General features: G+C 52.7%; 1 protein-coding gene across 5 annotated transcripts in view; it reads left to right on the forward strand.

Annotated features, from left to right (window-relative positions):
• The window catches only part of DLG5 (discs large MAGUK scaffold protein 5), a 119364-nt gene that overhangs the window by 95518 nt on the left and 2123 nt on the right, over positions 1-21723 (forward strand). For 3 of the 5 annotated variants that reach the window (XM_018042256.1, XM_018042260.1, XM_018042258.1), the window contains 16 exons: positions 639-762; positions 1100-1241; positions 2549-2661; positions 3277-3372; positions 3558-3708; positions 6923-7085; positions 7191-7324; positions 8087-8233; positions 10370-10553; positions 11142-11290; positions 12136-12306; positions 13208-13404; positions 18879-19022; positions 19258-19385; positions 19770-19879; positions 20554-20663. In XM_018042256.1, the coding sequence (XP_017897745.1) occupies positions 639-762; positions 1100-1241; positions 2549-2661; positions 3277-3372; positions 3558-3708; positions 6923-7085; positions 7191-7324; positions 8087-8233; positions 10370-10553; positions 11142-11290; positions 12136-12306; positions 13208-13404; positions 18879-19022; positions 19258-19385; positions 19770-19879; positions 20554-20663 (2263 nt within the window). The remainder of the gene's footprint in view (positions 1-638; positions 763-1099; positions 1242-2548; positions 2662-3276; positions 3373-3557; positions 3709-6922; positions 7086-7190; positions 7325-8086; positions 8234-10369; positions 10554-11141; positions 11291-12135; positions 12307-13207; positions 13405-18878; positions 19023-19257; positions 19386-19769; positions 19880-20553; positions 20664-21723) is intronic. The other 2 variants (XM_018042257.1, XM_018042259.1) reach the window with 1 other exon arrangement.

The following is a 21723-nucleotide window of genomic DNA, read 5'->3' on the forward strand; positions in this document are numbered from 1 at the left end:
GCCAACAGGAAACAGACTCCCTTAGGAGACTGGAATGTCCCCGGAGGCGTGCATGGTGGTGGTAACATGAAGCCAGGAGAGGAGCACCGTATTGGGTGTGGGCTGTGGTTTGCTTATCTAGCAAGAAACTTTTGACTTTTACAGTGGAACCCAGTGGTAGGGACTTACCTTGAAGAGCTTAGGGAGACCGTATAGCCCACGTGACTCTGTTAGCTGGCAGGAGGATGGGTGAGGCTCTGCAGGTGCTGTGGCCATTTTTGGAGGGAGACATGGCTGTGAGCAGGAGAACGAACATGTGCTTCTGTCGGCAGACACAGCCTCACGTGGCTGGGCAAGTCACGTGGAGCTGCTGCAGACGTGTGCCCCAGGCACACACGTGTTCCACCTTCTACACAGAAAATCTGTTTCTTTGGAAGAACAGATTCTTTGTCTGGTTTTCTTCCCAAGTATTTCTGAAGGAAGTTCTGCTCTTCCAGATGTGTTAAGACAACATGAATGAGTAACGAACTGTGAACTCTCCCAGGTGTCACTGCATGTGTCCAAGTGGGAGAAGCTAGGTCGTAGAGGACAGAAATGGCTTGCCAATGCCCGTGGGTTTCCCTGTTTCCAGCCACTGCCTCTTGCCTTTGGTTCTGCAGGAGCAGAAGTGCACCCCGGCCAGTGGAGAGCTCTCCCCAGATCTCCAGGAGTGGTCCCCTTACTCTCCTGGACATTCCAGCCGGCACAGCAACCCTCCGTTCTACCCCAGCAGGGCATCTGTGGGTGAGCTGGCAGGGCAGGGCTGGGGAGGAGGGTCGATATGGGCTCACGAGGCCTCCCAGCCTCAGGGAGAGCGGAGACGATCGTTTCAGGGAGCTGCTGCATGTCCTCAACAGAGCAGTCCAAAAGATGTAGCAGTTGCTGACCTACCTGGAGTGTTTCATTTTGTATCAGTGACATCTTTTAGCTTTTCAGAGCCTTTTCTGACCATGGCAGTCTGGGAAATAGGCAGCATTGAAGAGAGTTCTCCTGCTTTATGATGGAGAAGGGCCAGATGCTTGCATAGGTCCGGGGCTAGCTGGGTGTTGCGGGGCAGGTGTCTTACCCTACCTGTTTCCAGGCACGGTTCCCCGGAGTATGGCCCCGAGCACTGTGAGCTCCGTCCTGAGGAACCCCATCTACACCGTGCGCAGCCACAGGGTCGGCCCTTGCAGCTCTCCACCCATCCCCAGAGAGGTTGGCCCCCACGGGTTGCACCCCAGGTATGTGAGGCCGCTCATGCCTCCCTGTATCCCAGCCATCCCAGCCTACCCTGGTGTAAAGCCATGTACATAGAGGGGCTCTGTATGGGGAAGGGACTTGGTAGAGAAGCACTGGGACTCCAGGGGAAGTAAACTTTAAGGTCGCTCTCTTCATTTACCAACATGGAGCTTGAAAAGGTATTTATAGGAAGATGGTGGTAATGGCAGCTGATAACTGAGTGCCAGGCAGTATGCTCGGACGTTTATAAGCATCCTCTCACCTGATTGCTATAGCAACCTTACTCTTAACTGTCTTTGGTTGATAGATGAGAATGGAGCCTTAAAACTGAATAGATTGACGCAAGGTCACGCATTGCTTCAGTTACTTGACAGATTTTAAGATTTTAATTGACCATCTACTACATGCCACAGACTGCAATAGTTCTGGAGGGTTTTAGTGGAGAATTAAGCAGATAAACTTCCTCTCCTATGCCATTTGTGTTCAAGTAGGCGGGGTGGGGGGCGGGTGTAAAAAAAAAAAAAAGAGAGAACAGAGCTACTCAGATCAGATGGTGCTGAGTGACCTTGAAGACCCTAAAATGTCAACAGATTAGGCTGTGAGAAGTTCAGCTGGGCCATGGGGAGGACCCCATGCAGGGAGATGCTGCCGTGACCAGAGGGGCAAGAGAAGGCCAGTAGCACAGGACTTGGGGAGGAGCCTCTGGGAAGGAGGGCCGTGGGTGCTACAGCCCAGGTGTCTGAGAGAGAGGTGATGGGCTCGAGGGACAGAGTAGGGGAGCCCGGGAAAGAGACGGTGAGTCAGGAGGAAGGCTCAAACCCTGTAGGGTCTGTGGCCATGATGCAGAGTTTGGGTTTTATCCTGAGTGCAGTGAAGACCACTGGAAGGCTGCAAGCACTGACGAGGTGGAGCCTCACAGCTAGAGGAGGTCACTGTTGGGGCTGCCCGCAGGCCAGCCCTGACCTGGGCTGTGTCGTCTCCCCGCCCTCTGCTCTCCAGTCTCCTGGGCGGGCGTTCCTGAGGGAGGCGCAGGACTCTGTCCTCAGTGCCGTCCAGCTTCGCCCTGCCCACCTTCTGCAGGATTCAGGGCTTCTGCAGTCCCTGTAGAAAGCCCTCTGTCCCACTGAGCCTGGTCCTGGCCCGGGGCTTGCAGGGCCCTCTGCATGAGGCTGTGGGTGGTCGCTGTCCTCAACTGCCCGGGAGCGGCTTCTGGGTTCCTCTGAGCTGGCAGAGGGCCTCCAGAAAGCCAGTCACTCGGTCCCATCCTGGTCTTCCTCCCGAGCTGCTCACCTGTCTGCTTCTCACGCAGTGTCCAGCACCAGGGCCGCCTCAGCCTGGACCTGAGCCCCAGGGCCTGCAGCGACTGCTCTGACATGAGAGCCTCCCATGGGTCCAACTCCCTGCCCTCCAGCGCCCGCCTCGGTAACTGCGCTACTGGAGCCTTCTCGCCAGAGTGGGCACCAGCCTTCCTTTGCATCCACACCCTCATGCTCAGACCTCTTGGTGGCCCCTCTCCTGACTGGGGGCCGAGGCTGACTCCATGCTGCCCCCAGAGCCCTTTCCTGTGGCCTTCCTGCAGCTCCGCATGGTGGCCATGTCGTTCCGGTAATCTCTAGCCCAGCAGCCTTGCTCACTACCCTGAGGTCATTCTGGGGGATGTTGTGTTGCTGTTCACTCAGAGAATGCCACCTCGGGTCGAGCTTGACAGTCACCCCAGAAGGACACTCTTGTGGGCCTGCTTCCAGCCTTGTGGAGACAAGGCCACAGTGACCTCTGTCACCTGGGTTACCGTCTGCTCAGGGCTGGAGCCAGACTTGATGCTGTTCTGCGGCAGCCTCCCCCTGCACAGATTATTCCCGTGCTGGGGACTGAGCGTCTGCTTTCCCTGACTGTCCCACGCTGAGGTGCCCCCAGGGACAAATGGCCGGGCCCGCTTACTTCTGTGTAACCACATGTCTCTCCTGACACCTAGGGTGGTGGGGAGGGAGTGAGGGGCGCTGTTCAGTCGCAGGCCTAAACTTTCGTCTTCTTGTGGAGCCATAGGGTCTTCGAGCAATTTGCAGTTCAAGGCAGAACGCATTAAAATCCCATCGACGCCAAGATACCCGCGGTCTGTCGTGGGGTCTGACAGAGGTGAGGCCTCCCTCAGCGCTTCCCTCCCCTGCTGGCCCCTCTGTCCTCAGGTTGGGGGCTCTGGGCACCGCTCACAGCTCCCCCACCACCTCCGCCATCAGTGAGTGCTGGCAGGGCAGGCCTCAGGCACCTGCGCTCACGGCTGTGTGTCTGGGCCGTCTGGGCCGCACCCGCCCACCCCGCAGGCTCGCTGTCGCACTCGGAGTGCAGCACGCCCCCGCAGTCTCCCCTCAGCGTCGAAGGCCTGTCCTCCTGTAGCCAGCCCCAGACCTCAGCCGCCACGTTGCCCAGGATTGCTGTCAACCCTGCTGCCCCTGGGGAGCGCAGGAAGGACAGGTGAGCAGGCCCCGGGGGACGGGCACCCCCGCAGTCAGCCAGCGCTGAGTCCTCGGGGGTGCCGGGGGTTGGGGAGGGCCCGCAGAGTTGACCTCCAGCGAGGCCACTGCAGCTTGGGTCGCCTTGCGTTCGTTGGTGTCTTGCCGCAGGACATCATGAGGAAGTCCTGGGTGCTCCTGATGCAGGAGGAGGGGAGCACCTGGCTGGCCAGGGAGGCAGTGTGAGCTCTTCCACTGAGTGCCCGCAGGCAGAGGTGGGGGGCTCCAGCAAGTGATGCTGGCGTCGACCTGACATGGTGATGGAGTGATGCCATTCACTGCCTCCCAGGCCCTTGTTTTAGCACTGTCCACATAGTAAGCTGTGAAATCCCCGTGTAAGCCCGTGATCAGCAGTGTCATCATTGACCCCATTTAAGGGGAGGAAACTGAAGTTGGGGAAGTTGGAGTAGTCTGTTTGTGCTCACTTGGTTAGTGATCAACCTACCCTAATTAGAATCAGGCTCCTTCTTATCCTTTGCTTTTTGACCCCAGAACATAGCTGCATTGCTTGACCTCTGCCCCCCACGCTTATTATGAGATAAAACACACATAGGAAAAAAAAAAGGTATGAGGCATACACGTACAGCTTGGCTATTTATTGGTTCATTTTGAAAAGCAGCTGTCCCTCCAGACGTGCCTCTCCTCATGGCCATCCCTCCCTGCACAAACTCTGTGGGCTCCTCATCCGCTTCTGTTGTTCTTCAGAGTGGGATTCACCAGATCAGATTTCCATTTAAAGGGTTCTCTCTGGATGCTAGTGGGAGATAGGATTAAGCTCAGACTTACCTTTATTTAATTCCTTGCAAGGACTGCAGCTCCCCTGGTGGCTCAGATAGTAAAGAATCTGCCTTCAGTGCAGGAGACACAGGTTCAATCCCTGGGTCGGGAAGATCCCCTGGAGAAGACAATGGCAACACACTGCAGTATTCTTGCCTGGGAAATACCGTGGACAGAGGAGCCTTGTGGGCTACAGTCCATAGGGCCATAAAGAGTCAGACACAACTGAACGACCACCACTTTTACTTACAAGGACTAGAGCTACTCTCTTCCACTTCAGTCCAAAAAGCCGAGGGCCCCTGTGGCTATGAGCCATAGGAACGATGCTGCTGGCTGGACAGTCTGAACTTGTGAGACAGCACGCCTAGCAAGTGTGAACTGCGGAGCCGCATGTGCCTGTAACTGCCAGGAGGCCCCCAGGGGAGTCAGGCACAGAGGGTACGGCTGTGTCCGTGATAGCCTCACCTGACAGGAGCACACACTGGCCCTGAAGGGGTAGGGGGTGGGTGTGTGGTTTTACTGAACCCCAGCTCAGGCCTTTGAGGGAACAAGATCTTCCCCCCAGTAAGGTGGGTTCCTTAGAATCAGAAGGGGCCTTGTCACATGCAGTTGGACATCGCCTCAGCTTCCTCTGCAGGGCACAGAGAACCGATGTGTGTGAGCCTGTGTGTGTCAGTGACGCCTGCCTTCATGGTGCTTAAACGACATCAAGTTTAACATGTGTGCGACCTGGCTGACGGGCGGATTACTCATTAAAAATAGTCCCTCTTTTCCTCAGTCTAAAATACACTGTCATTATTGAAAACTGGGTAAACTGGAAAAGTAGAAAGAAGTAACGGCAATTGAATCTCCGACGATCAGCGGTCCCCAGCCTCTTCAGCACCGGGGATATATTTCATGGAAGACAGTTTTTCCATGGACCAGGGTTGGGGGAGATGGTTTCAGGAGGATTTAGAAAGGAAAAAAGTTGCATAATTCAGGAGTCTCCAACATCTGGGTCTCAGACCAGTACCTCCTGTCAGATCGGTGGTGGCAGTTGATAAGAAATAGTGTGCACAATAAATGCAATGCATTTGAATCATTCCAAAACCATCTTCTCCAACCCCGGTTCCTAGATAAATTGTCTTCCATGAAATTGATCCCTGGTGCTGAAAAGGTTGGGGACCACTGATCATCAACCAGAGATTTAATTGCTGTTATTTAACCTTTTGAGGTGGGTGTGTGTGTGGGTGTGCGTGTACATGCGCACACACACAAGTATTACATTTACAGTGTAAGTGCGTTTTATCTTATTTTATATATGTAAACATTTCCTCCTTAACGTTATGTTTCAAGCTATTTGTAATATTAAGTATACTTTACAAACCTCTTTTATGAAGAAGCTTTATTGTTTTGACAAAATTCTGCGTATTATAAAAGTTTAAATCATTCAGGAGGTTAAAAAGAAGGATTACCTCCAAAAGGGCTCCCCGCTGCCCTCCCAGCCTTCTACACTTGGATTCACACCCACCCGTGTGCTCTGGAGGAGGGGGGCCTGGGCGGTGGCTCTGCTTGGAGTTCAGGCTGCGTGCAGTGCGGTCCTGGTGGCTCAGCGTCGTGCAGCTGTCTGTCCGTCTGTCTGTCTGTCACGCTCCAGGCGTCTGTGCTTGTCTTCCCCTCCAGTCACCCCTCTCTTCTTTCTAACCCTTTGCACCTTCCAGATGCCTCCGCCACTACAGATCCCTCCTGAGATTGCCTGCGGCTGCCAGGCCCAGGTCCTCCTCGCTGAGGAGTCTGAGGTTGGCCCGGCAGGAGGGCCCCACCCCAGGCCCCATGCCCCTCATACCCACAGGGCGGTGGGTGGCAGCCTGGGGCCAGCGAGTGCATGGTGTCACCTTGCTCCCAGCCTCCCCGGTCCCATTTAAATGCCTCGGGTGTGCAGCAGCTTAATCTCATGATCAATTTACATCACCCTGTGTACTGGTAAATATAAAAACTGATATTTCATATTGTCCCTTTGGGGGTAAACATCATCCCAGAAGGCACTTCTTTTCCTCCGAGGGCGTCTGAGACCCCACTGGAGGTTTGTAAATTGCACATCGTGAGGCCATTCCTCTCCTGTCGTGGAAACCTACGTGCCCTTTCCCTGCGTATATCAGTGTTTATAGTTCACACAGACCACTCTGTGACTTTGGGACTGGTGCCTCTGCGTCCGTCTTGGGGGTCGTGCTTGTATTGCATGAGGTTGTGCATCACCCTGTGTGAAGGTGGACTTCATCGTGTGCCCATCCAGCTGTGTCGTCATAGGAGTATCCGCGTTCCCTGGCCCTCTCTGCATAGCGAATGCATGCCTGACCTCAGACCCTCCCCAGACCTTCCCTTTGAGTCTGAGTCCCCAAAACCATTGGCTCTCTTCCAAGGCCCTACGTGGAGGAGCCACGCCATGTGAAGCTGCAGAAGGGCTCCGAGCCACTGGGCATCTCCATCGTGAGTGGGGAGAAGGGCGGCGTCTACGTCTCCAAGGTGACCGGGGGGAGCATTGCTCACCAGGCTGGCCTTGAGTATGGGGACCAGTTACTTGAGGTGAGCGGGAAGCCACCCTTCTCTCCCTCCCCTCGTCCCTTTCTGAGTCCCAGGACTTTCTCCGTGTCCTCTCTCCTTGCTGAGCCCGTTCTTGGTGTTTCCTAGTTCAATGGCATCAACCTGCGGAGCGCCACAGAGCAGCAAGCCCGGCTCATCATCGGGCAGCAGTGTGACACTATCACCATTCTGGCCCAGTACAACCCGCACATGCACCAGCTCAGCAGCCACTCCCGGTCCAGGTGAGGTCCTGGGCCTCCGAGGGGCATCTGGGCTGCGGGAGAAGTGGAGGCCGCAGGTGTGTGGCTTGCTCCGAGGAAACCACGTGCAGCTGCAAGCTTTGGGGATTCTGCTGCTGTGAGGGGAGAATTGAGCAGCCTCGGGCTTTGAAGAAGAGACATATCAAGGGAGGGCTTCCCCTCCTGAAATAGGGTGTGGAAACAGATGGACAGGCACCCTGTGAAGCAGGAAGCCCCGGCACATGTGTGTGGTAGCCAGGCATTGAGGCCTCTGGTGGATTCTCACGTAGAATGGTCCGACCCCTGTCCATGGGCAGACGCCGGACACCTGCCTTTGTGCTGCAGGTTGCAGGACAAGTGAGCAGAGAGAGAGAAGTGCCCCCGTGCTGCAGCACCTGCGGAGGGAGGGGCCGAGATGCTCAGACACAGGAAAGGGGGGCAGCCAATTCATGTGTCCTCAGGCTCACCAGTGCCCCCGCGCTGCAGCGCCTGCAGAGGGAGGGGCTGAGATGCTCAGACACAGGAAAGGGGGGCAGCTGATTCATGTGTCCTCGGGCTCACCGTCTGTCCTCAAGTTGAGGACAGGCAGATCATGCAGGTGGACAGCTGAGTCCAAGCTGCCAAGGCGCTTGCTCTTCTCAGGACTCAGATCACAGAGCTGTGTGACCTGGTCTTTGTTCACATCCCAGAGCCCAGCACCACCATAGAGGGATGGCTCTGGGCAGCTGCCTGCCGCTCCTTATTCTTCCTGTCCTCTGTCCCCAGCTCCCACCTGGACCCCGCTGGTATTCACTCCACTCTCCAGGGCAGCGGTGCCACCACCCCAGAGCATCCCTCTGTCATCGACCCGCTGATGGAGCAGGACGAGGGCCCTGGCACACCCCCAGCCAAGCAGAGCACCCCCAGCTCCAGGTCCGTAACTGCTTGCCAAGAGCCTTCCATCAGTGCACCTGGGTTGAGCGGGGCGGCCAGGACGGTCATTTTTGCAGCCCGTGTACATCCTCTGAGGGATGTGGGTCCCAGCGCTGCCCCACACTGCAGATGGCTCACCAGCTTGTCAGGATTTGGCGTGGGGAGCCTGCCAGTCCTTTTTCCCTCTCTCTCCTGCTCTCTCTTTTTTCTCTAGCTTTCCCACTGACTCATTCTTAGCTCCACTTCTTTTGTTTTTCTCCTCCTCTTCTCACTTCACTTGTTCTCAGACACTGAATCCCACAGTCCTCACCCTTCCAAGCTGGGGCTCTGGCCATCCACAGCAGTGTTGCCCCCAAGGAGCTCCTGGTTTGAGGGTGGCAGATCAGTGAACAGGCGTGTGCAGCACAGCTGAAGTGCTGGGAGGGGGACCAGGGGCCATGATGGAGCGTGGCTGGGAGCTGAGTCACAGTGTTCAGGACGAGCAGGGGTTAGCCATGCAAAGGGTGGGCATGGAGAGAAGTCAGGAGGAGGGACCAGTAGTAGTGTGGGCAGGAGGAGGCCCTGTTCTCCCAGGAACTGGAGGGGAGGTGGGGAGAGGGCTATGCAGGCTGGGTTGGGAGGCTGTCCCTGCAATCCTGGATGGAGCCCTTTCTCTGGCATGGCGTTAATGGACTCTTCACAGAAGTCATAGGCTGGAGAGTGGGGCATCTTCAGGGCTCTTCTTGTGACCCTTCACTGGGTGCACTTCAGTTTAGTCGCTCAGTCATGTCTGACTCTTTGCGACCCCATGGACTGCAGCCTGCCAGGCCTCCCTGTCCATCACCAACTCCTGGAGCTTGCTCAAACTCATGTCTATCAAGTCAGTGATGCTATTCAACCATCTGATCCTTTGTCGTCCCCTTCTCCTACCTTCAGTCTTCCCAGCATCAGGGTCTTTTATAATGAGTTAGTTCTTCACATCAGGTGGCCCAAGTATTGGAGTTTCCGCTTCAGCCTCAGTCCTCCAATGAATATTCAGGACTGATTTCCTTTAGGATTGAGTGGTTTGATCTCCTTGCAGTCCAGAGGACTCTCGAGTCTTCTCCAACACCACAGTTCAAAAGCATCAATTCTTTGGCGCTCAGCTTTCTTTATGGTCCAGATCTCACATCCATACATGACCACTGGAGAAACCATAGCTTTGACTAGATGGCCCTTTGCTGGCAGGGTGATGTCTCTGCTTTTTAATATGCTGTCTAAGTTTGTTATAGCTTTTCTTCCAAGGAGCAAGTGTCTCTTAATTTCATGGCTGCAGTCACCATCTGCAGTGATTTTGGAGCCCAAGAAAATAATCTGTCACCATTTCCATTGTTTCCCCATCTATTTGCCATGAGGTGATGGGACCGGATGCCATGACCTTCGTTTTCTGAATGTTAAGTTTTAAGCCAGCTTTTCACTCTCCTCTTTCACTTTCATCAAGAGGCTCTTTAGCTCCTCTTCACTTTCTGCCATAAGGGTGGTGTCATCTGCATATCTGAGGTTACTGATATTTCTCCCGGCAATCTTGGCTATACTTGCCTGCAGGAGAAGTTTTGTCGCTCTCTGGCTCCTCCCCTGAGGTCCCGCTCATCAGGCTCCATTGCTGCCCCGTTGCCTTTGCTCAGTTTATTTGCTAGCCTTTCAGCGTCCCTGTGTTGTGAGTTCCTTGGTGGCTTCTGGTTCAGCACCCTCTGGGCCATAGACACTGTTCAGTAAACATTTGCCGAATGAGTTGCGGCCTGGAGGTTACCCTGGCTCTGACTTTCTCGGGAGAACAAAGTTAGGAAAACAAGTGCAATCCAGGTGGGTGAGATGCAACCCACGACGTGTGCTGGACAGCTGGGCTGGAAATAGCGGCTGTGAGGTCCACTCTGTCCCTGAGTGGCTGTGTGGCCATGGCTCTGTGCTCACCTCTGCCTCGTCTGAGTGCCCTGCCTATGAACCGAGCCACTAGCAGCAGAGTCTGTGTCCGCCTCGCTCCTGGCTCCTGGTTCTGGGGCCTTATGAGACCCGAGAGGGGAGCAGAAAATGGTTAGGGTGTCACCGCTGTTTCATCTTTCTTCGCGCCTGCCTCCCTTCCTGTGCACAATTGAAGAGCTTCGTTTTCCTTCCTGAAAGGACGGTGGGAGATGCCACCAAGAAGACCCCAGAGCCACGAGTCGTCTTCATCAAGAAGTCGCAATTGGAGCTTGGCGTGCACTTATGTGGAGGGAACCTGCACGGGGTGTTTGTGGCCGAGGTGGAGGACGACAGTCCTGCCAAGGGCGCCGACGGCCTTGTGCCCGGGGACCTCATCCTTGAGGTAAGTTCTGAGCTGCTGAGCCGCAGCCAGGCTGCCCTCTGCCCACGTGTCGGGCTTCCTGCCGTCTCAGGTGACATGGGAGGCGGGGGAGCACAGCCTCTGCTGGCATCCCCCTTGGGTGTTGAATGCTCCCCGGACCCACTCTGGGTAAGTGTTAGGGAAGCAGGCATATCAGGCATATTAGGACCCAGCCTGGGCACTGGCATCGGAGGGGCAGATGCTCCGCGCCTGGCAGCAGTAGGACCTGGACTCTAGTCTGATGTCGAGGGCCATCTCCCTTTCACTGGGTCTCCTGTTGGATAGGGGAGGCAGGTTGTAGGTGCTGAACGCTGCAAGGAGCGTTAGCAAGGGGAAGTGCCATGTTTCCAGTGGGCCTTACTGGCTGGGAGGCTAGAACAGGGTCTTTGCTGGGAGCAGTAGAGGGCAGAGCAGGCACTTGGCGGAGGCCTCAGCCTCTGTGGACGTGGGGCAGATGGATGCCCAGTGATGGGGATGCTGAATCTCCTCCTTATCCCACTGCTGGCCCCTCATGGGTGCCCAGGCCTCCCTGCTTCTGCCCTCTGACCCCCGCCTCCCGTCTCTGGGTAGTACGGCGGTCTGGACGTACGCAGCAAGACGGTGGAGGAGGTCTACGTGGAGATGCTAAAGCCCAAGGACAGTGTCCGCCTGAAGGTGCAGTACCGCCCCGAGGAGTTCTCCAAGGTCAAGGGCCTGCCTGGCGACAGTTTCTACATCAGGTATCAATGGCCAGGGCTGCCAGGGGCTTGGCACTTGGGGAGGGGCTTTTGGTGGAGGCTGTTCCCTGTGAATGACCCTGTGTTTCTTGCCCTTGAGGGATGGGACTATGAGCATTATTACTTGGGCCCCAAATTGTAAGCTTATGATGAGATGCTTGTGACTTAGAAAAACCCTTGGAAGCTCCTAGGGTGAGACAGGGTCTCTCTTTAGGGTTTTGGGCCTGGGGAAGTTTGAGACCACTGAGCCTCGTTTTCTTGTGGCCCGTGCCCCTCTCCGGGTCTCTCCTGACTCAGGTCGGCAGATCCCTCTGCAGTGTTTGAGTATGTCAGAGCATCCAGAGTGCCCTGAAGTAATACCGGAAAAGGGTGGAGTAGGGGGTGGGGGACAGGCATCAGGCATGTTCTAGGAGGCATGCAGCTTTCTTCATGAGATCTGAGGCCACACAAGAATGGAAAATACTGATTGACTGTGCTCCATGAGGTTCGGGGTCCCTATGTCTAGGCACACCCTCCTCAGTCAAGGATGGCACGTTTCCATTCTGAGATGTTTCCGCTGTGTAGGAAGCATCAACTTTGATGTGGGAGGGGTACAAATGGGAAAGACTCTTTTGGAAGTGGAGATATGGCCTTGGTTCTTGGCAAAAAGGCTTTTATCTGATGAGCGTGAGGGAGCCCTGATCTCCAGGAGCCCGGGCTCCCTCCTTTGGGAACTGCTGCTAGAATGGGGAGAGATGGGTCCTGATCATGGTCTGGGGAGAGCTTTAGAGCAGGAGAGTGGGCCTGGGAGCTTGGCTGTAAGGGGTGGCCTGTGGCCTGACTCTTCCCCTCCCCATCTCCCTGTCCAGGGCCCTGTATGAGCGACTGGCAGAGGTGGAGCCCGAGCTGAGCTTTAAGAAAGATGACATTCTGTACGTGGATGACACCTTGCCCCAGGGCTCATTTGGGTCCTGGATGGCCTGGCAGCTGGATGAGAATGCCCAGAAAATCCAGCGCGGGCAGATCCCCAGCAAATACGTGTGAGTGTTCTAGAGTCTGGGGCTGGGGCGGGCGGCACCTGTGGGGACGTCCCATGTGATGACGGCCTGGGCTGCTGGGGGCTTATTCTGACGTCGTCTCAGCTTCTGGTCTGTAAGTTTTGCCAGAGTCGCTTGTTCAAAAATCTGTTCCAAGTTTAGGTCAGTGATGTATCCAAGTCAGTGCTATACACAAGTGTAGCGGCAACTTAGGAGACATGCTTTTTTAAAATTATGTTTGTTGAGATATAATTCATGTGCCAGGTGATTTATCCAAAGTATGCAATTGCTTAGCTTTTAGTGTTTTCACAGATATGTGCAACCATGACCATAGTCAATTTGAGAATATTTCCATCATCTCAGAGAGAAGCCCTGTACCCTTCAGCTACCTGCCTTGTTCTGTCTGCCTGCCCCCTGTTGCCAACCCTGAGCCACCCCTGGTCTCCTTGGAACCTGTCTCTACAAGGTTCCCTGTCTGGACTTTCCATGAATGGAGTCACACATACAGCACATGGTCTTTTGTGACCAACTTCCTATACTTGGCATGATTTTTTTCAAGGTTCTTCCATGTTACAGTACATTTCTATGCTTTCCTCCTTTTTGTGGCTGGAATTATAACTTTTAGTGTCACAAGTGAAGGCTGTCTTAGCAGTGCCCTCTGACCCTCACCTGAATATAGGAGTTGACCTGCTCTGAGAACTTGCCCAGCATTGGTCTGTGTGCCACTCCAGAGTACTGGCATCAGGGGGTCCTCGGGGGCTTGGGTGCTGAAGTGGCCGGGAAGCCTGCAGGGGGTGGTGGGGGAGCCTGGAGCCCCGGCGTTGACCCTCCTTGGCGCAGGTGGGCAGGGCGACAGGCGATGGTCCCTTGGCCCTTCCCAGCACTGCTGTACTCTCGTCTTCAGAATGGACCAAGAATTCTCCCGGAGGCTCAGCATGTCTGAAGTCAAAGATGAAAACAGCGCCGCAAAGACGCTCTCGGCGGCTGCACGCAGATCCTTCTTTCGAAGGAAACATAAGCACAAACGCAGCGGGTCCAAAGATGGGAAAGACCTCCTTGCCTTGGACACCTTTTCCAATGACTCCATTCCACTCTTCGAAGGCAAGTGACTGAGCTGGCTTCTCCAGCAGGCTTGTAGGCTGAGGTTTGCTGTTCACCACAGAAGCCTCACTGCAGTGACTTGAAAGACAGAGGTTTGCTTTTTTCAGATGTAATTGGTCAAGGAACGTGTCTGGGCTGGGCTGGTGGTGCTGCAGCCTTCAGAGTGTACCACCTGTAGGATGCGTCCTCCGTCCTTACGGTCTCCCCATCTCCCGCCATCACATCCACGTTCAGGCAGCAAGGAGAAGAAAAGGGCATGGCAACAGTGTGCCTCTTTAAACAGCTTACCTGGAAGCCCCACTCTTCATTTTCCGCTTACACCTCATTGACTGCTTACAACTGCAAGGGAGGCTGAAATGGCAAGGTTTTCACTGGTGCCCTGCTGGCTTCAGTAAAGCAGGTTCTTTTAGTAAGGAAGAAAGGAAGAATGGGTATTGGGTGGGCAAAAAGCAGTTCTTGCCCGGTGCATTGCCTCTAGTTTGTTGTGGGGTTATTCCAGGCTGCTTGGTGGTAACCTTCCTGGCTTTACTCCTGTGTCTATCCTTACAAGATCCTCCCAGGGCCAGGCACCTGCCCAGTCCTGGGGCTGCATGTCAGGGAGTGTCAGGCATCCTTTGGCAGGCCACCCTGTGGAGCGGTATATTTGTCCTGTAAAGCAGGAGGCTCTGATGAATGCTGGTCCCTGGAGCCCTGGGTGTGACTCCTTCCTGGAAGCTGTGCCCTCCCTGATAGGCAGGCTGTGGGGGTGGAGGTGCAGTGGGCCTCAGAAGGCAGGACAGCTGGCCGCCTCCTCTCCTGCTTCCTCACGTGTTATTTCAGGTCTTCGGCACAGTGAGTTGAGTGAGTCCTGCCCTTGCTCATGGCCCACGGTCACGATAGTCAGGTCAGGAGTTGGCAAACCAGAGTCTATGGGCCAGATCTGCTTCACTGCCTGCTCTTATATGGCCTTCAAGCTGAAAATAGGTTTTTACATTTTTAAATTTAAAATGTTAAAAAAAAAGACTGTCTTTTCAACAATGATAGTTGCTTGATCCTCCGTTTTCTCTTCTTCTGTAGACAGCATCTCTGGTCTGTGGTGTATATCCAGGAGATGTCTTTGGAAAATAGCCACTTGTCTAGTCTGCAGTTCTTCAGTGTGTTTTTTTTCATTATATGTTTTCAAGTTATGGGGTGTTCCCAGGTGGCTCTGGTGGTAAGGAACCCGCCTGCCATTGCAGGGGACATAAGAAACGTGGTTCAGTTCCCGGGTCGGGAAGATCCCCTGGAGAAGGGTATGGCAACCCACTCCAGTATTCTTGCCTGGAGAAAGCCATGGACCAAGGACCCTGGCAGGCTACAGTCCACAGGGTCACAAAAAGTCAGACATTACTGAAGCGACTTAGCGTGCACACACATGTTTTGAAGTTATCTTTAAATAGTTATACTTACTGTTAAATTGATCCTTTTATCATTATAAACAGTTTTTATCTCTAGTAATGTTTCTGGCCTTAAAAAAGGCCAGAAAACTATTTCTATCTTGTTAAAGTATAATTATCACACCAGTTTTCTATTGGTTAAGTGTTTGCATAGTTCATCTTTTTCCATCGTTTCATACTTTTTTACAGCTTCATATTTACGTGGCTCTGTAAGCAGCATGTAGGGGTTTTTTTTTAACTCACCGTGACACTTCATCTTTTTTCATTTTATTGAGACATGTGTATAGAAAAGTGCAAATACATCTATAGAAAAGTGTACAGCCTGAGATAGTTTCATGTTTGAATGCACCAGTGACAATTTTTATCCTTTAATCAGAGTACTGAATTACTGATGCCATCACTGATACATTTACCATCTTACTGTTTGTTTTCTGTTATCCTGCCCATTTGATGTTCCCTTTTCTTACTTTTTTTGGATTAACCAAGCATTTTTATTATTCTGCCCCCTCCTCAATCTCTTAGTTTTTCTTCTTTTGGGGGTGGTGATTACAGCAGCCCTCACAATGTGTATCTGACTTACTACTAACATGAATCGTGACTTTGACCACTTCCCCAATAATTTTAAAACATCAGAACACCATGACTTCCTTACCTCCTTCCTACCTTTTGCTTATCGTTTTCATTTTATGCATATTTTTAAAGCCAGCAGTGTTATTGATTTACGCATCAGTTATTCACTTATATTTATCCTTTCCATTATTCATTCCTGCCTGTCATCCTCTTTCCCTCTGATTTTTTCTTTCTGATGTACACTCCCTTCAGCATTTCTTTTTTTTTTCCAACGTGAGATATAACTGACATATATTATCGTGTAAGTTTAAGGTGTACAAAACGATAATTTGATATGTGTATGAGGTGCAAAAGATTAACCACAGTAAGGTTAGCTATAGTTAACATGCCCTTTGCATGTGTGTGTGTGTGTGTGTGTGTGTGTGCGTGCTCAGCTTCTCACTCAGGTCTGACTCTTTGCGGCCCCATGGACTGTGCCCTTGTTATGATCTTTAGCATTTCTTGTGATGCAGGTTTGTTGGTGACAGTCTCAGTGTCTGTTTGCCAATTTTCCCACGATTCTGCAGATTTTCACTGGATATAGAATTGTAGATGGGTCGGTATTTTATCCATGCATTTTAAAGATATTATTCATTGTCCTCTAGCTTTCACCGTGTATTCATTTCCTGGGGCTTTTGCAACATACGTTACAAGCTTTGTGGTCAGCACAGTATGGGTTTATTCTCTCACAGATCTGGAAGCCAGAAGTCCAAAATTAGTACTGTTGGGCTAAAATCACAGTGTTGGCAGGTCCGTGCTTCCTTGGAGGCTCTAGCAGGGAGTCTGCTAGGTCCATTGGTTTATAATGTTGTTCGAGTGCGGTTTCCTTATTGGTTTTCTGTCTGATTGTGCTGGGTTTCCCCGGTGGTGCTAGTGGTAAAGAACCCTCCTGCCAGTGCAAGAGACATTAGAGGCGTGGCTTCAGTTTCTGGGTCAGGAAGAACCCCCTGGAGGAGGGCATGGCAAGCTGCCCCAGTGTTCTTACCTAGAGAGTCCCATAGACAGAGGACCCCGGCGGGCTACAGTCCGTAGGGTCGCAAAGAGTCGGGCACGACTGAAGCAACTTAGTGTAGCACAGCACCGGTTGTACCGTCCGTAATTGAAATCGGGATGTTGAAGCCCTGTCCTGACACTGTATCTTCTGTTTCTCCCTTCAGTTCCATCAGCGTTCACTTGACTTACTTGGGAATTCTAGTGCTGGGTGCGCATATATTTATGCTGGATATATCTGTTTGGAGAAATGATCTTTTTATCCTACTATAATGTTCTTTGTCTCTTGTGACAGTTTTGTCTTCAAGTCTATTTTGTCTGATACAATTATGGTCACTCCTGCTCTCTTTAGATTCCCATTTGCATGAGCTATTTTTTCTTGTCCTTTCATTTTTAGCCTATGTATGTCCTTAGATCTAAAGTGAGTCTCTTGTAGACAGCATAGAGTTGGATCTTTTTTATTTATGCATCCAGCCAATCTGCATCGTTTAATTGGGGCATTTAAACCATTTATACTTAATTGCTCACATGAAAGACTATTTTTTAGTTGTTTTCTATATGTCTTGATGCTTTTTCATCTTATCTTTTCCTTCCTTGCTGCCTTCTTTTGTATTTCATTGATTTTTTTTTTTAAGTAACATGTTTTAATTTCCTTCTCATTTCCATTTGTGTATATTTTATAGTTTTTTTTTTTTGGTTACTATTGTTACATAAAATATCTTTAGGTTATAGCAATTCATTTTAAACTGATGATAGCTTTATTTCAATCTTATATAAAAGCTACATCTCTGTGTTCCCCCCACTCCTTTATGTTTTGGATGACACCAATTACCTCCTTTTATATTATGTGAATATTAGGTACATGATTACTTTAATGCTTTTGATTTTAATATCTGTACCAGTTTTAAAAGGAGTCTACATACCTCCATTAGGTTGCTTCCAGATTATATGTTTGTATATTTACCCTTCCCAGGGAGTTTATTTTCTCTGGGCCTCTGACTCTGGTTGGATATCGTGCTTGTGAGTGGCTCTGGAGCCCTGTGATTGTTATTATGAGGACTTCTGACAAAGCAGATTATTCTGAGAGGATCAGAAGACTTCTAAATTGGTGCTCCTCGGTGTGGAATGTTACTAGTCATTAGGGGAGAAGGCGATTCTGTTGAGTTGAAGACATGGTCTTAACGTCCATACCCAGAGAGATGGAGAGGTGCAGTGCCTTCATGTGTGAGGACGCTGCAGAGGATAAAGGGGGATCAGTGTGAAGCAACAGGGATGCTGTCAACAGAAACCTGAGACTGAGTGGAAGAGGGAGTTACAGAGTATTTATTGTGTCATTTATGTTGGACATACGTATTTTCTAGGTTTTCTGAGCATGTAAAAGGATATACTTTATAGTCGTGTCCGACTCTTTGTGACCCTATGACTGTAGCCCACCACTCTCCTCTGTCCATGGGATATACTTTGAATCCTCATAACCAACTATGATGCTAGTTGAGAGGAAGCTGCCAGGGACAAAGACTGGAGAAAGGGGGTTGGAGAGGATGCCCAGCTTACCTGTCGTGTTCAGAGTTTTAAAAGAGGGGATGTTTTTATCTCTTCTTGGAGGAAGTTCTTGGCCCTGGGTCTGTGCTTTCTATTCTTTAAAAAGTTTTTAAAAGTGTTTCTGAGTTGCTAGCACAGTGATTGGTACCCGAGAGGTGTCAGGAAGATATTTGCATGCTGGTTTTAGGCTCTTTCTGTGAGCGTTTTTTTATTCTTTTTGTGGAAGAGGAGACTTAACTACATGTATCAACTAGGATATTGGTTTGAGTGCTGTAACTGAGACCAATTAACAATGGGTGAAGCATAAGAAGCTTCTTTCTCTGCCACGTACGAGTCTGGATTGGTGGGTCGTCCCTTGGAGGCAGCTCTGTTCTGGGGACCGTCAGGGAGCCAAGTCCCTTCTGTCTCGTGGCTCTGTCATTTCCTGAGGGTGGTTGTCATCTGCAGGATCAGAGCTGGGTCACTGCCCCTGGCCCTGTCCATTTCAGCTCATGGGAAGGGGGATAGTTTGCTCACTGCATGGGGCAGGTCTGGGTCACACGACCCGCCCCACTCAGGGGAGGTGGCACGTGTAGAGAACAGAATGCCTAGTAGTGAGGGGACCGTGTGCTGAACACACATAAGAGAATTTGAGCAGAATAAAGTGCTGCAATGCCTTGGGTGTCCAAGGAGTGGGGACATAGTGCAGGAGTGGCCGTGCCCTGGTGTGCCCGGGGTGTGGGACTCTCAGTGCTAAAATTGGGCGAGTCCCAGGCAGACCAGGGTGAGCTGGGTCCCTGGCTCTGGATCTGTGGAGTGAAGGAGATAGGTCTGCCTGGGGTAAGCAAGGTCAGGGGAGCAGTGAGTCCCCAGCCCCTCCCGGCGGCCCTCCCTCTGCTCCGGGTGGATACCCATCCTCTGCTGCCCACTTCCCTGCAGATTCAGTGAGCCTGGCCTATCAGCGGGTCCAAAAGGTGGACTGCACCTCCCTGAGGCCCGTCCTGATCCTGGGGCCCTTCCTGGATGTGGTGAAGGAGATGCTGGTGAACGAGGCGCCCGGCAAGTTCTGCAGATGCCCCCTTGGTAAGGGCGGCCCTCAGGCCTGTGTCTGTGTCTGTGTTTGTTCACCTGCTTCCTGGGGATGGATCTCACAGTCTTTTCATCCTTCTGACTTGGGTCGCATCAGTGTTCAGCCTCTTTGGCTCTTTCTCTGGGAGTGAGGCTGGCAGGGCTGGGTTTCCGTGCAGTGCTTTCCCCAGCCCGTGCAGTGATGGCTCACGGCCCCCGACCTGCTGATTCCTGTGTCTGTGCTTTGCAGAGGTGATGAAGGCCTCCCAGCAGGCCATCGAGCGGGGCGTCAAAGACTGCCTGTTTGTCGATTACAAGCGGAGGAGTGGCCACTTTGACGTGACCACTGTGGCTTCCATAAAGGAGATCACAGAAAAGGTACCCACTGGCTTTCTGGGTAAGGTTTCTGAGGCCAAGTGGGGTGGCGCTTTAGAACATATCTGGGTAAAGGCAGGAAAGGGGTTTGGAGTTGGGTTGTCCAGACCCCGCATGGCCCCCGTTCCAGCCTTGGCCATCATCAACGCCGACAGCCTTGTGGGGAGAGATTTCCCTGGATGTGGTTTCCCCACTGGGTGTCACATGCCCTCTTCGTGTCAGAATGAACAAGCTGCCTTGCTCATCAGTAGCACCTGACTTATTCACGGGTAGGGCGAGGCCGGGCAGTGTCAGGTGAGGAGTGGGGCCCCTCCGTGGCAGACGAAGGCTGGGTCCCTGAGGCCCAGCCTGGCCCCTGCCTGGTGCTCCCCCGCCCCCTCCCCGCAGAACCGGCACTGCCTCCTGGACGTCGCCCCCCACGCCATCGAGCGGCTGCACCACATGCACATCTACCCGATCGTCATCTTCATCCACTACAAGAGCGCCAAGCACATCAAGTAGGTGCCAGGCCCTGCGGGCTCGGCCCAGGCCGTGCTGGGCATGGGCTGCTGGCTCAAAGCCACGGGAGGTGGCGGGGCATTGGCGTCGAGCAGGCGTCCTGTGTGGGAGTGACCCTCCCCCACGTGCCCATCTCACACCAGTCATGTTAAGCCAGTCATGGTAAGCTGGCACAGTGTCCCCCAGTCCTCTCCGTGCTGTCTGGGGGCCGCCACAGCGCCTCGAGTCTGTGCCATTTTGTCTGCTTCCCTCCCTCCTGACCCCCATGCCCTCTCTCCCTCTCCTGCCTTTCGTCTTGGTGCTCGCAGCGACGCAGGAACTGGGCAGCCCAGCTCTACCAGGAGCTGACTTGTGATGTGGACGGGCCTTTGCTCTTACTGAGCTTCAGTTTTTGTGGTTAGGCTAATGACTTGCCAAGCCCCCGTATGCTCCCCGCCAACCTTTGCCTTTCGGCGCTCCCAGTCTTCTGGTACCTGCACTTGGGGGCCAGCTGGGGCATCTGATCTCTTCCCCTTCTCCGCCCAGAGCTCCCTGTGGGGCCAGCAGGCTGCCCTGTGCTCCACCAGGGGCGCATGGGCGGTGTGGGATAGCCCTGTTATTCTGGACAGAGAAGCTGAGAGGGGGGCATGGGGAAGGTGAGAAGGCTCAGCCAGGTTCCTGGGTGTCCCGATAGGGAGCAGAGAGACCCCATCTACCTGAAGGACAAGGTGACCCAGAGGCATTCCAAAGAGCAGTTTGAGACGGCGCAGAAGATTGAACAGGAGTACAGCAGGTACTTCACAGGTAGGTACGCGTCAGGCCCAAAGAGGGGCGGGTGGCGAGGACGGACACAGCCTTCCCAAGGATGCCCTTCTTAGAGGTGTTGCAGCCCGCATTTCCGGGGTGCCTGGTGATGCCGCCGCAGTGAGCACTTTCATTACAGATGATCTCAGTGCAGGCACAGGGCCGCATCGGGGACTTGTCGATCCAAAGGTAAAGTTCACGGATTCTGGCCTTGGGTCACAATCTGGTCTTGAGTTATGGCTGCACAGGCACCGTGTGGCACAGCTCCAGCATTCACCAGGCAGGTGGCACAGCAGTGGTGGCTGTGACCGTCTATCCCCGGCATCCTCCAGGGTAGGCCAGTTTTGCAGTGGTGTCTGAAGACAAACTGCACCATTACTGTCTCTTAGCTTTGAAACAAGGCAAACTAAAAGAAACTCTTAATTTAGCAGTTGCCATCGTACTTGGTGGCTTCCAACTTCTTCCATGAAATCAGTCATTGGTAGGGGGCATAACAGCATTGTGGTCAAGAGAGGTGGAGACTGTGCTTTTAATTAACTTGTAGAGAGTGTTATAATGGGTGCTTTTCATGCACTATTTGGTCTCAGAACCCAGCCCTGGCTCTTCTGTGTACGTGTAAGTGTGTTTGTGTTTTAATTTCAGATCCATTACAGGCCTATATTTCAGTTAAATACTTTAGCAATTTACTAGAGAAAGGAAAATTTAAAACTTCAAAACTTACGACATACAGGCTTTGACTTCTTATCAGATTTAGCAGATGTGAAATTGCTCCGTCGCATTGTCATAGCAATTTCTAAACATTCACTGTCAGTATCTGTGGCAAGCCAGGGCATGCCGCTGTTCCATGGAGCACGCACAGAGCCCTCGTCTAGTGTCTGCTGGGCCGTTGGTGCTGAAACCTTGCCGAGCAACAGGCCTGAGCCAGAGCTGGGGATGGCCCATCATCTTTGTTGAGAATCTTCTCTGGGCCGTGGGTTGCCCAGCTCTTGAGACCCAGCCTTGTTCCCTCTAGAATCTTGCTGCCAATTGGACCATTACAACATACCCCAGACTGCGTTCC

This window comes from Capra hircus, chromosome 28 (genome assembly GCF_001704415.2).
Source record: "Capra hircus breed San Clemente chromosome 28, ASM170441v1, whole genome shotgun sequence".
Lineage (NCBI taxonomy): Eukaryota > Metazoa > Chordata > Mammalia > Artiodactyla > Bovidae > Capra > Capra hircus.